The sequence below is a fragment of the Varroa jacobsoni genome, unplaced genomic scaffold (genome assembly GCF_002532875.2).
Source record: "Varroa jacobsoni isolate VJ856 unplaced genomic scaffold, vjacob_1.0 scaffold_328, whole genome shotgun sequence".
NCBI classification, from domain to species: domain Eukaryota; kingdom Metazoa; phylum Arthropoda; class Arachnida; order Mesostigmata; family Varroidae; genus Varroa; species Varroa jacobsoni.
The window spans coordinates 99110-114308 of NW_019213230.1; the positions used below are offsets into that span (position 1 = coordinate 99110).

Genomic DNA, 15199 nt, shown 5'->3' on the forward strand with positions numbered 1-15199 from the left:
CATATGAATGTTCAACAATAGCAACAAGATGAGTTACCCAGTCGTATTAAACCACAGTAGTAGAGTAAATGTCGCCCTTCCTCACGGGTAAAAGAAGGGAGTGACAAAAAAAAAAAGTAATAAAAGAAGGAAGGAGAAATATTTGTTGATCCCTCTCTAATGGTTGTACATTTCAATGGCGTATCTATATGCACAAGCTTACATTTCATGGCCTATTGACGACACGAGTAGCGCTCTTCAAAATGATGCTGTTACCAGTCATGTGAAGAAGCTTCGTGTGGTCTTCTTGATAATAATTTCGTAATACGGTTGTTCTATTTCGTATTGATATACCATGAAAAACGAAACAAGTTAAGAGGTTTAGCAAAAAACGTTGTTCGTTCGTAACTTTTTATGAGTCGGCCGTACATAGAATAAAAGCCAAATGACAGTGAAGTTGAGTAATAATGCCGCTATTAGATGACATGGAGGGATCTGCGTATACTTGCGTGTGCAAGGTATTTTTTAATTAGGTAAAGGGTCATACCGATACGATTTAATTTTGAACAGAGAGTGACAAAGATATGTGGACGTCGCTTCCTTTGCGTGATGGATTGATAGCCTCCGTCAAATCCTCACCGTTGGACTGATAGGAAGGTGAAGCTGATTGGTCGTTCCAAAATAGTGGTAATGAATTTCAATTAGTCTAGTGTATCAAACTGTGAAAAATAAATTTAATTTTTTTGTACAAGCTATACATGATGAGCTTCAGAGCCAGAGAATCACGTTCTATGCGGGTGTCATAGAAGTTGAAGGCGCAAAAAGACGCTTTATATATACGTATATATACATGGATGTTGTTAGCTTTTGCCTTGACTTATATAGCCGTGCGGTTGAGCAGATTGACAACAATAGATAATACCTGCGTGTGATATCTCGACGCTCAATGCAGCGACTCTATTTCCCTAACGCGCTTGTTAATAGCCCTTGCTATGTGCTAAACCGATGCGAAGGAAGAAAAGTATCTTTATGTGGTTGCAATTGCCAGCGTACATAAGGACGACACCGCAAATACTGGGCATTGATTAAGAATAGTGAAAATATTGATAACTAGGTGACATGCCCAATCACAGCTTACCTCTGGAACGAAGAACAGACGAAGTATCCAGAATTCGATGTATCGATGATGACGATTGATGATGGCAGAATCGATATTCGCTGATAGTAATAATATGGAAGATATTCCTCCCGATCATTAAAGGTAACCATACTTGTTAGCATATTATTTTTCAATTAATGTTTACGTGAACACATCAACAGCAGCACCAGCGCCACTAATATAAACAACAGCAATGAGATAATAAAATGGTTTAAAATAGAATCATAAGAATGACGTCATATTTCAATTAGACTCATCACAGCTCTCACAAAGACAGCAATTACCTTTACTTTAGGTTTGTAACTAGGTAACCTAGGGTGACATCAGTTATCGGAAGCACAGTGAAATCCAGAATGAAGCCCTTGTATGACTTGGTGAGCTTCCAACCCATTTGATATTTGAAAGCCCATATCGCGCTTAGTTCTGGGGTTTTTGTTTACGTGAATGTCTAATTAGCAATATACTATTGCTAGGTAATTTACCATTCCATAGGAGACAGAACATAAAGATGGTAATAAGAACGAGAAATTAACGAAATTCGTTGCATTTGACCTCTATTGAACAATAACTGTACACATCACACGTTCCCTTTATACATTACCATCTTTTATATACTAGTCAGAGTCTAGCATTTGTGTTCACATTCAGGCGCTCTATCAATGAAACACCTTTGAGCTTATATTTTGCATCAAACATTACGTACGCAGTAAGGATTTGTTGAAGTACATCGTAAACCAACAACAAAAATGATATCGACTAACAATTCGAACAAGATGCAGGCAAATATTAACATATGATCTGTTAGTTGCATTGTAGAATCTATTTTTTATCTGTTAGTTTCACACACCTTGTGTAATGCTTGCGTCGTCAACTTTGTGGGACTCTACGTATATGGAAAACACAACGATAACGTCGTGTATTCACGTCGACGATACTGCTGGTCTGTCAATCATATTTCGTGCCTATATATTTATATATATATATATATATATATAGTAACTCAGCAGTATAGATAGAAGAAAATTACAGTTTTCCGAACTCATATCTCCTTCCCCCTTCCTCATTAATTCACCTTAGACTTATCCGCCTCAGAGAACTTTCTTAATAATAATTTTATTTGATACTGCAGCAAACGTTATTCCCGGCATTGACAAGTTTCAGTTCTCAGAGTGTCAGCAGCGCTTTTTACGAATTCTAATGCCTTTGGACCGAGTAATTACGCGAAGGGCAGCTCCTCCTTATCGCTACGGCATGTCGTGATATTGAAAAAGGATATAATAATCGGGTTACTTTTGCGGCGTTCGCGCAAATGCAATACAATCTACCGAACTAGCTCTGTAATAGTAAAATATAACAAATGTCTATATAGGCATCAAAAAACAAACATCACTAACGACGTGGCTGATCGTTGTGACGGCGGCGGCTAAAGAAGTCATCGTAGAGATGATAGCATGAACTCAAGACCCTTTCAATACACTTTCCTCTAAGGAATAGTTCTGTGTATAATGAGGTGTTTATTGTGTCTGAAATTTTCGTTTACGTCAAAAAGCGTTTGTTTGCGTAGATACTATACTAGTAAAATTATGGGAAGGATCTATTCGGAAACACTTAAGTCCCGTTGACGGAAGTTGACAACAACCACGGTCACACATTTGACCGATAATCGACTGCCGATAGCGTCACGGGTCTGAGACTATCCTTAAACTCGAATAGCACCGCGTTCTGCTATTATTTTACGGGTTTCCATAACGAGGTCAGACGGCTGTCGAAGTGTATCAAAAATATGTCAGTATAGTATTTTATCTGCAAGATAAGGGTAAATGAATTTACAATACACATCATTTAAGCTTCCGTACCGGTTTATATCGACAAATTTAATTTTAAAGTCTCCAAATAGAGCTACAGGTTTTCTGCTTCTATAGGCACACTTGAAAACTTTAGTACGGATCTCAGTCTTCAGCGAAATACCATTTGTACTGTCACACATGTTGAGGCGTGCTTTTGGTGAATCGGAAATCCAGTTGACTACACCACGTTACTTGAATGATGACCTTTACGTTATTCTTCTGTGTTGCCGTTTGATAAATAAAGGAAAATAAATAACGAACATCAAATGGTAGCTTAGTACCCGAGATTTGCTTGTAGATGTTTAATATGAAAGGATTTAGATGCAATCAATTAAAAATCGTTTATGATGGAGTTCTTTGAACTTGCATTTGCAATAACTGTTCTATGGCTGCAAGCGACTATGCGCGATATCTCCACAGCCTAAACAGTCGAACAGAAGTCCTCATTCGTTTGGCCTTCCATTTCCCTCAGGGCACACCATCAGAGAAACATTATCGTCCGTTGTCAATATAATAGCCGGTTTATTTGCAATTATTTCATCTGTGAATCTCTCAGTTGCTCGGTTTATCAAATAGTTGGCCTTAACCAGACTGGTTACTGTCGCCTTCCATAATCATCGTATTTCATGTATTCCAAAATAGCCGTATTATAAAAACAGAAAAAGAATATATGCATGTATATATATATATATATATATGCATAAGCTTGCGCAATGTTGCTTGTATATATCCCCGGTGCGGCTACACTCTTCAGTAGATTGAAACTTGACTTGACGCTTTGTAGATTTATTTTATAATGAGAAACGACTAGTGTAATTGGTTCTATTTTATGTACACAAATTGAATAAACGTAAACATATCTATTAATGAACATATTCTCAAGAGATTTGAAGCCCCACTCAGTACTGCTCTGCATAGGAAACCTGATTTATTTCGAATCTGGGCACTATAAATACACACTTCCTAGGATGGGCCAGCTGTCTGAAGCTACGATGCTTAGGCGGGAGTAACACTAGAAACGTTTCTTTAGTGGCAACTTCGTTCGTTTCAAAAGATGTCTTCGTGAGCCCTGAGAACTAGAGATGTATTCAGCTCATCTCGACAACAAACAAACAAAGGCTATAGCATTTGACTCTGTTTTGAACTTCAAACATCTGACTAGAAAGGTGAACATATCTGCTATTTACTAATTGTAATACCTAAATATATATTGCATAATGTAAAATATCTTAGACTGACGAGCAAAGCTACAGATGTTCTGAAATGTATGTATAATTAGAAGTTCTTATCGTCATTATAGCGACATGCTGTTCAAAGGCGATCGCTATGTAAGTGCGTCATATGTTTATTAGAGTTAACACTCATTGCCCCATCTTAAAGCCGAACAAAAGTTTCAATAACATTCCAGCTATGCAAGAATGTCTTAATACCGAAGCCCCAAGATTTGTGAAAAGCTATTTTCGCCAACTTGAAGTAGCAGGTAAGTTAAGAGAAAATTTGTAACGTCTTAAAAACTTTACTTCGTTACCGGCGCTACGCCACCACGACTGAAGCGTGACATCAAGTCTTCTGACTCCGATGATGACCTGGTCTAGCGAATCCAATGTGAGCCCATATATAAGTGTGGTCATGAACTACTGGTAATACCCATAACTAGGCGCGGGTGTCGGCCAGTTGTTTATGTTACAAGTTCACTCAAGCCGGTGCTCAATCAAAAATTATTTCCTATTTCCGCTAATTGCTCTGCAAAAACTGAAATGTTTTAATGTTTTGTCAAAATAATATGCTAACGTATCACGTACGTATTAAGCCAATTTTCAACCACAGGACTAAAATAGTTACTTAGTCCAAACCCGTTAGAAGATCAAAGTACTTAAAAAAAGACTACCCTGGATTAGTCTAGCCATCACTGTACGACATAAGAGGTGCATCAAATTCCCACTTTTGTTACCAAATGCCACATTATGGTCAAGTCAGACAAGTCGCACATTTGAGACCCAATATATGTTGCCCTAATATTCGTTGCGCACTCTCGCATTAGCGCATTCATTATCATCTGACGTCTAGGTATCAGCGTCTTCAAGTATTTTGGAACACATCTATATTTGAATTGATAGCATCATTCATCAGTAATATATCGCAGTAAACCATTATCGACCATAGACCACCTTAGAGTCCAATCATTTTTCTGCAACGAAAAGCGCGCCTATACTGATCGAATGGATTATTGTTGGCCTGAAACAACCGCAGAGTTTCTAACAGCGTAGTTTGAATTATTGCATAACCCTGATGGGTTTCTCAAACGCATATTAGTGTTAGTGCTTTATGACGACTGTGATTTAAAGTAATAATAATGACTTTTTTTCTTTTTCAAAAACTAGAGTAGCGTTTATCTACCTATTTACTGGTTGCTTACCTAACAGCGGCGTTTGTAGGGCACAAATTTGGTCTTGCAACTCTCGAACAATTCTTGCCACCTGTCTGTGCATCTTTTCGTCGTTCTTCACCTCTCAATGCAATATCTATGAAATAAGTATGAAATTAATTACTGTTCGTTTACATTAAGAATGGGCTCCGTACCATGTTTGTATTTTACGTATTCTCCGATAATACTAGATCATTCGCGATGTTTACTTATATGGAAAAGATTCTTCCTCCGTCTTGAAAAAAAAACTTCGCAAAATCCTAGAAGTCTTCAAAAAAGACATCACTTTTCGATCATCTTCCGATTTGGAATAGTCCGGTTACTTACATGACTCACAGTGCTTAGAATAAACGTGCTGTGGTGGCACGGGAGATTTCCCATAAATCTCTGTTTTATAATTAATTAAAATGTTTAAGCAGAGTAAAGACAATCAAGGCAAAACCGCGATATTTTCCTCACTTGTAGTTGTATCTCTAGTGAACATAATAAGAAATAAATAATGCAGTTACTAAATTTTATTAGAAATACAAAAAAATTGATAAAATTATCGGCGTTGGCAGTGACAGCTATTTGACGGTATATTCTCATAGCCTAATTTTGCCTTTAATTAAGGAAGTAAGTTCAATTTGACAAAGTTAGTTTTTTTTTATCGCTCTACTCTGTCTACAAGTATCAACGTTATGGCACCTCAACTATGATCGCTACTTGCCTATATAAAAATACACTTGCATGTGTATATGTGAAACGTACAGTAGAATCCAACCACTAAAAGTTGGTTATATCAATAATGAAAAAGGATACATTGTATTAGTTTATTAAGTACTAATCGCAATCATAGTGGATAAAAAAAAAAAAGATTATTTAGTCGATTTGAGCTTGAGTCATCATTAGAAAAAAGTGAAGTCGTTAAAAATAGTTCTCCTAAACGATGATAAGATGTACAGGATTTTTGTTATCAAGTGGGATAAAGCTGATGTTTCGAACTTTAAACATTTGGCGATACTCAACAAAAACGTAAAGCAAGAAAAAAGAAGATATTTCTCACCTGTTTGAGGAATTGGACTAATTTTTTTTCATTTTTCACTCTTAACATTCTACAAAAAAGTATAGTAAAACGCATTTTTGTATTTCATGTTTTTTCTAAATAAGTCGTAATCATAACTGGCAGGCAACCAGCATGCAGCTTAGATCCTTTGTCCACCCTAAATTGCTCTCAGCTAGCAGTTTCGGCTTGATCCTCGAATCTTTGGCGTTCCAATAATCAACCCGTTGCGTGTACGCCAAGGTCACGTATATGGAAACTTGGTGCGTGTCCAATAGCTACGAAAGCGACAAGAACCACTAGAAACTATAGTAAAATGTTTACGTAGGATAATGCGCTGGCATACATTGAATTGCTCGTCAAATGAAAATTTCCGAACCCGGCGGATTATTTACTATGAAAGCTATAGAATATGTCAACTATTAAGAGTAAATGTGTTTGCTTTGCTGTTCTGCTAAGGATGACATCATGACAGGTAGCAACGTAAATGTGTTATACAAAGCCTACATCAAAAAGCAGTCTCTCTCAGGACGTACAAACGATAGGAGAACTATACTTGCTCTGCCTATATACCTTTATACACCGACAGTGCGGCTTTACTTACAGATGTCGCACGAAAGCTAAACTATTATTATGTAGTATATATTTCTATAGCGATAAATAAGGTCGTAAGATACACATCTGCGGCATGAGGCATTTTCGAAAGAAAACGAAAACAATAGCATCAGTTAGTTTAATCACTGCAACTATTAGGACATTTGCTTAACTGCTATTAAACTCTCAGAAGAAAATTAAGTGTACAAACACAATTTTTATTACTATAGAAGCCCAGAGCAGACCTACAAAAGTGGAATGCGCTCTTCCTAAGTATTGCATGCTGTTAAGGTTATAAGGTTTTTACGAATGATTTGATTCTAATGAGTATAAAATTAAAAAGGAAGACTATATAAGCTCTACTGAAAGCTTCAATTTTTTTTTTGTTTTTTTGGTACACGCTATTATATAGCCACTGTAGGCTATATAACTTTTTTTAACTTAGGCTTTTATAACTCTATTTAAAAAAAGCTCAAGCGCTTGTATATATGACAAGGTTTCATTCACAAAAATGGCCAAAATCGCGTTGATCATAGAATCACCTAAAGAAACTGTAGGCCTAGATGGGATATATAAATTTCTCAGTGCGCAATAATGTAGACACTGTAAATCTATTTTGTTAATTTAATACACTCGAGACTCGGAAGAACAGTTTTGCTAATTATGATATGAATTTAGCGGTTCCTAAAATAGTTAGATTTATGTAAAATAAAAAACAAATACTTCAGTATTTCATATGTATTGTGTACATACACATATGTATAATGCAGACGGACAGTGCAACTAGACATTTCCGTAACCCTATGCCATGGGCTGTAACGACAGTTTATCCGTAAGAGTTGCAGCAATCGTCGTTTGTAATTCAATTTTAAGATCATTCCGCTGGCCATCCAATGCAGTCCGTAGCTGGGAGCTCAATGTTTGCAAATTAGGCGCACTCAACACATCTGCCTTGAAGGACATTGAGCGAGCCCATATTTGTTGTTTTTTACGGCAACACGGTTCTGAAAACGAAGCAAACGCAATTTAATAGTAGAGTACAAGAAGAACATTGACATGTATATGAAGTGAATTCTGAGTCAGATGATCTTCTTAGAATACTGAAGTTCAGCCATATAACAAAACTTTTCATTGACACTTGGCGAGTAATCGACTTATCCATAAGCAAGCCCAAGATTTGCGCCATAATTGAAGGCAAAAAAATCTCATCCGACCCTATTCAATTCTGACACATTGTCGTACGCGTTGTTATCGCATTTTCATAGTTGAGAAAAAATGCATATATTCACATTAGGGCTTAGAGTGCAAAAATAAACTATAACAAAGTGACTCAATGAGCATAAATGTTTACCATATAGTCATTCTAACGATAACGTCTTTGACTGGTCAGCTGTTCCTTAAAATCGTTTCAAAATCCAAGGTGAAAGTATCGTATATATATACTGTATAAAGTGAGCAAAAATGTAGACCCGTTGAAAAATGTGAAACAATATTCGAACTGGAAAGCTCAACAAATTATTATACTGTAGTAAAAGATGCTTATAAAACCGCTCGATCAAAGGAGGTGCTAATAAAGTAACTAGAATAAGTATATTGCAACCAATTTTAAAGATGCTAGCTAATCACAAAGCAATGCTTGTTGATTTCACGAATTCTCTTGCGAACTAACGAGCTCTTTATTAACTCGTCTATTCTATTCTTACCAAGGCGCTTTTTTTTTTTTTTTCTAAAAATCTGTGGGCTTGTTTTGGCCACTGATAGATTTATTATCGTGTTAGAGGTAGCGCAACATTCCTCCGCTACAGTTCCGACCTTTGCTTGAGTGGCGTTATCCAATGACTAATCTTTGCCTGACATGCTTTTAGATCTAGAAAAAAAGTAGGTAAAATAAAATAGGTAAAAAAAAAAGGCAGCAGAAAAGAAAACCAATTTGCTTCGAAGTGCCGAATGATTCAAATTAAAAACAACCTATCATATTGTCTTATATTTAATTGGGCGAGGAGTGTTTATTAATTTCGCATCAATAGCAATAGTGATGATATCGTTATGTAGTACCGTTTTTTATGAGTCCGGTGACGGCTTTTCTGAAAGCGAGATCGAGATTGTGCGACTTTGACTCGCGGGTAACTCGCCGCGAAGACTCCGCTACACTTTGAGTACGTTCAACGTCTTGCGGGACAAGCGGACATAATCTGGCTGCCGCGATTAAGGTTAGAAGGCGCTGAAATACGAATTATCCCATTACGCTTGTCAATCATTGTCACCGACAGGTAGTAATGCATTGCTCATTAGTTCATTTTCACACGACAATAAATGATGAAAATTAGTACTAAATATTGTGCTAATTGTTGGTGTTTTTGTTTTATTGTATTTACGATAGATAATGAGTTGTATAGAAACTGTTTTATTAATATATCTTTTATATATTTTCGCGCCCCGGCGCCTGTAAATTCATCCAACTCAGCTTACACGCTGCAAGTTAGACGAACCGAAAGAAGATATACAGCTTTATAATTCTTGAAAACAATTATGACATACAAGATAACGGGATTCCCTGTTAAGTAAAAACAGCCTGCACAGATTAGATAGCCCACCACCCTAGGCATTAGTAATTCCAATAGAAATGTAAATAAATTACAGCAATCAAAAATACAATACATTTGCAATCTTGCTGTTAAATTATTACTTCGGCCGTGTTGATGTACATTGAAAAATTCGATGTTTTGAGAGAGAGTGAAAATTTCTCCGCTTGACTTGCTTCGGCAATAGGTGGCTCCATTTTTCGAAATTGGTTGATGATGACATTTTCAGGAACTGGAAATGGCCTCAGCCGATTTCGATCCAGGCACTCCTCGAGAGATGCCGTCACATAAACATTACACAATGATATTCCTCCTGAAAAATAATTTATTTTTCTATTTTTAGATGACCTGAATCTAACAAAAAACAACAATGAAATACAAGGTGATTTTGGATAGCATTTTGAGTCTAGGCTGCACAAGAAAAGTATTCGCTTATATCGATCATGTCAAGTAGTTAAATTTTTTTACATATAAGCGATTTATTTCCATGTTTTTCCTATTGTTGGTTTTACACAGTCTTTAGGGCTGTCCGTTAACGTGCTAAATTCTCGGAATACTAATCAGTCGCATTTGAGGCATTAGCAAATTATTTTGCCGTTAGGACAAAGAAAAACTACGTTCACAGTTATGGATCTTATTGGTACCTGCCGATTTCTGCTTCCTTTAATGTACAGTGCACTTACAAATAGGCTGTTTTAATCGATGCCTTCTTTGCACTAGCTGATTATGTTTTTTTCTTTTAACATCATTCCAATTTTTATTAAAATCGGGAATCTTTGATCACACATGCATAATGGTGCGATCAGTATCTACAAAAATGAGTAATCTTTTATCGTAAGATCAAGAGGAGATGTGAAACCAACAAAGATGGCACCCAAATTAATCTATAAACTCACGAGCTTTGGCCGCTTGGAACCAACAGTGGCGCATGCTCCTAAGATACAAGTTGTCATCAATAATGATGTGCTGCCAGGGTCCTTTGACGATTTGCTTGCGTTGGTCAATCGTTACTCGATCAATAATTTTGGTGGTTGACACACACTCTCTTCTACCATCGAGTATGTCCTTTACAGCTTCAAGCATCGATCTATAAATGCACGGTACAAATAGAGCTTAGCCTTAATATGGATTTCTCTATATAATCAATCGAGAAATCGAGTCTACTATTTTTAGGCTCCTTTGTTTTATTCATTTGTCGTAGAAGGCCCGTCATCTTGTGCCTGCAAAAATTAAACTGATTATAAATAGAAACTCACCTCAATGGCTCTTATTATTTTGTCTTTATTATTATTTGAAACTCAAGTTGGCTTACTGTGAACAACAGGAATACCAAAATAGTTCCTCGACATAGACCTTTCACTTTTTTTGTACTAACCATCAGTCATCCTCTTGAAAAGTTTAAAAATCTACGAATATAACGAAAATAACGAATTGTTAAAATAATTTATATTCGATGTATATTTATCGAACAGCCAATAGAACACGCTTCTATGTGATGCAAGTGACTATCCTCCAGCTTTCTGTACTTGGCAAGAGTAGAAGGTACAGTCAATGAAAGGAGAATGTTCTCTAAAGACACAGATATAATTTAGTAGCGAGGAGATCGAAATTTTATAAGGCACACAAAACGTTATTGTAAAGCTTTTCCAACACTTTTTACGCCCATCGATTATGGCAGGCAGCTTCTATGTAACACAATACTTAAAATCATATTTTGCAATCGATCGCTTAGCGATTTGTAAAGGATCAGTTTCAATGAGCCTTTTGTGGCACTGGCGCTGAAGTCTCTAAAGGTAAATCAGATAGGCACAAAAACGGTGATCTTGCCATTTTCGTCATTTAATTTCGAACTGATATATTGTAAGTAGCACAAAACGGGATATTTTCAGGATTAGTCAATAGAAAAAAAACCTAAAATTGCATCCAGGTTTGTTTATCTCCTCTGAAGCGGCCTACCTGCATATGTCTTTTTACATCTATTTCTCCGTAAACAACGCACTATTTATTTAATTAAATATTAAACTAAAACGCTACAGTTCGCTCGAACGAATATAACGATAAAAAGATATACTAAAGCTAAAAAAAACCTTTTTTAACCAAATTATTTCTATAAAGCGGCAAAAAAATTCTTGTAATTTCTTCTTGAATGAATAAACGAGTGGTAAATGAGAACGTCAGTGCATGTGAAGGTCAATATTTTTCGAAGTCAATATCTCTGTTTATGAATTTATATAAGAGATATGTATAAAGTGTACAATATGCAAACCAATAACCGATTTCACGAAAGTGAGTATAAACTATGTTGAAGTCTGCCGTTTTGTTTCTAACACAATTTGCGTTTTTTTCACAAACTCATTAAATATTGTGTAGAACATTAGATATTGTTCGGTAAGGCAATATTTTACCAGTTTTCGGTGCAGCAAATAAGCCTATGCATGATTTATCAGCTTAATACTTGGGATATGCTAATAGATTGGTGCTACGATGGCTAATCCTATGATACCCTTCGAGAGGATGCTACAATGACTTGTTTCAAATAAGACGATCTAACTACTAGAGCGTTGTTAGGATTAAACCCTCATGGTGTCAATCCTGATGCAGCAGTACTCACGGACAGTGCAACGCTACCGGAAGGATGTAAAGAGTAAAATAATTATACATATTCTGAGAGAAACAACGGTCTTTACTTACTCTGCAGACGTCATACCTGCGCAGTATTTTAAGACTCCCTCTTGTCTGAATGGCAACTTTCTGTTCTTCGGCTGAAAAAATGTCATCAAATGAAAGTAGAAGGCATTGACTTAGTCGTCCTTTAAGATTAGCAGCTAGGGTCGTCTTGCCAGAGGCTGGAGGCCCGAAAATTAAAACAAGCACCGTAGAAGCGTTCTTTTCCGCCATCTAAATGATGGATTACCCTTAATGTCAGGCCCAAATATCTAAAAACGATCAGAAAACATCAAAAACATGAGAAAACTTACTTTCCGACAAACGCATAAATTAGTATCCGCGTATTTCGTATACTAATTTACAGATTCTACCTAGCCACCCCGAATTTGATATTAACCGCTTACGTAAGTTTAATTTAGAAAAATCAATATATACTCTTACGGTCATATGTTGAACTAAACTGATAAAAGAGTAACTTTTTAGACTTTGTTAGAAACATCCCGAAAGAACCATCTTATAGTTGCCTTCGCCACAATTTTTTTATCCATATGGGATATATACAAATGCCTTAGTTGTGGATTTCGGGGATACCATTTTATTATATTGTGAGCCTTGAAACAATCTCGCAATTGTACTAGACATGATATAGCCTTCTCTTTTATATCTTGTTTATCCTACAAGAGCTAAAATCCGAAATTCTCGCGCTCGTTTCTTTTGTGTTAGAAAAGGTGTTTACATTTACTAAAAGACCTTACTTCTTTCGACACATAAAAAGCAGCTTAGCATCAATAAACAGTAGTACACTGAAAACCCTTGACTTCGGGTAAACAAAGTTTTTCTAAGTATCTTGGGTAGGACATCCGACAGGCTTACAAATCTGACAGGATTCGATCTTCCAACAAAAATTAAATTATATTACTGCCGATGGGTTAATAAAGTCGTTAGTCGATAAATCATTGTATATCACAAAATTGAAAACTGTTTATATTTTAAAAAGCTGTTTTGTAAGACAAACTGAATACCGTTATGACCACAAAGTACAGCAAGTACGGAGGTCCTAGGTTTTTGAATTACAGGACTCAGTGGCTCATCAGTCTCTATGGCCTTACAAGATATGCTTAGAACTCGAATATGCTATCTTAAGTGATCGATAGCGTTTCATCACGATTATTCAAGAAATACAAGGCTGTATATGGCCCGTTCCATCAGAAACCTACCTCTGTAAATGTATGCTACAGCAGATCGCCGTAAGGGTGAATATAACTGATACCTATTTTTTGTTAGCAGTGAAAAGCCAGGATGCCTCCCTCTATAGACCATAGAGTGAAAGCCGGGAGCGCTTTAGGTCATGCTTAATTCTTAAGCAATATAAATATAAGCTTAAATATTAACAACAGTGCATTTAAAAAATACAAAAATAATGACATTCAATCATGGCAAACTTTCAAACTCAATTATATTACAATGTCTAGTAATAAAACTAACGATTAAAAGTATACAGGTTTTTATAAAATTCACAACAAGCATTTTGCCGGTGATGCACTTAATTGAAAAAAAAATTGGCAGGAAAGTCATGAAACTCTACGTATGGCTAATAGAAATGCTGGAAATGTGGCATTTGTTTTATTTCCATAGACATCACATAAAAAACATAGGATTGCGTAGGAAATACGCGAAGCATAAAAGAAACTGTTTTTGTCTTGTATTCATTATATGCATTAAAAACGAATGGCAGTTTTAAATCAAATAAGAAGAACTTTGCGTTTAGCAGCTTTGTGTTTACACAAGAACTAGCCTTAATGGACTTCTAAAACCCGGTAACCTCTCAGCTTAGCTATCAGGTGCTATGTGTTCAAAATATCAATAGTACCAATCATTACACATAGTTGGTTCCAATAGAAGGTGAGCGGCATATACAAGATGAGTGAGCAAGCGTAGGCCTGTACCATTAGAAAACGTGACCTATAATTCAAACTGAGGTGAAAAACAGTAGGTTTACTAAATGGGATTAAAGTAGGTTAACAATTAGGTATTAGTAGAATAAGTATAGCGTTATGACCCTAGCAAACACAGCTTCCAATCGCACCCTCAACTAAAGGTTAATTTCCTTCAACTGTAAATTGGTTTTCCAAGCTGCCCAATTCCATGGTTACACTTCCGCTATTATCAGCGTGTTTGAGTCATGAAGTCAACTGATTGACACTTTAAGCTGCCGCGCACGCCTCTTCGGCCACAAGATTTACGATCATACAATTGATCTGGCTGACCCGTTGCTTGGCTGCCGCGAGAGTCCTAAGATAATCTCTTCTACTGTGCCAATCTGCGCCAGCTGCAGATAAGCAAAAGTCTTGAGAACGTAAAAACTGGCCTAATTATAGTTGTCAAAGTGGTCGTTTTAAAATGTATGGATTAAACGTGTTTCGTGTGTGGTAGCAGACAGGCGAACTACGGCGGTGAAAATTTCGACCTAAAATACAAATAACAGTTATCAATAATTTCTTCTTTCCTTTTTTTGCTATTAAAATCACCTTTATTAATGGTGCAGTTTTGAGGCTGTAACAAATTTGCAACCTGTTTTCTTTCCACTAGAAGGCGGTTAAGTTCCTTGTAAAATAGAAAGCAAGAATAGCTTGAGATCTTTCCGGAGCCACATGACAAAACAAAAATAATGGTATCAAGCATGCAATTAACGCGTGTAGATTCGCTCCTGCTTTATATCAAACCTTACCATGGTAAGTTATGCCAGTAGATTCTAATGATCTAACTGCAACCTTGAATATTCCTGAGTTTTCTCTATCCGCGCACCTAAAGAATAACCTACCTACTATCAATTGTTGCTTCCACTATTTTCATCATCATCGACAAGAGAAACAGTTGTACGAGAAAGTAGTTTTCCATTACCTT

At 36.4% G+C, this 15199-nt stretch overlaps 1 protein-coding gene across 7 annotated transcripts in view; it reads right to left on the reverse strand.

Moving 5' to 3' along the window:
* Nucleotides 1–7769: 7769 nt before the first annotated feature.
* The window catches only part of Pstk (Phosphoseryl tRNA kinase), an 8162-nt gene continuing 732 nt past the window's right edge, over nucleotides 7770–15199 (reverse strand). For 2 of the 7 annotated variants that reach the window (XM_022831373.2, XM_022831371.2), the window contains exons 2-6: nucleotides 12336–12564; nucleotides 10525–10715; nucleotides 9733–9941; nucleotides 9102–9267; nucleotides 7770–8050 (exon numbers count right to left, since the gene is read on the reverse strand). In XM_022831373.2, the coding sequence (XP_022687108.1) occupies nucleotides 7848–8050; nucleotides 9102–9267; nucleotides 9733–9941; nucleotides 10525–10715; nucleotides 12336–12526 (960 nt within the window). In that variant the 5' untranslated portion in view covers nucleotides 12527–12564 and the 3' untranslated portion in view covers nucleotides 7770–7847. Of the gene's footprint in view, nucleotides 8051–9101; nucleotides 9268–9732; nucleotides 9942–10524; nucleotides 10716–12319; nucleotides 12565–14165; nucleotides 14270–15199 lie in introns of those variants that run through there. The other 5 variants (XM_022831372.2, XM_022831370.2, XM_022831376.2 and 2 more) reach the window with 5 other exon arrangements.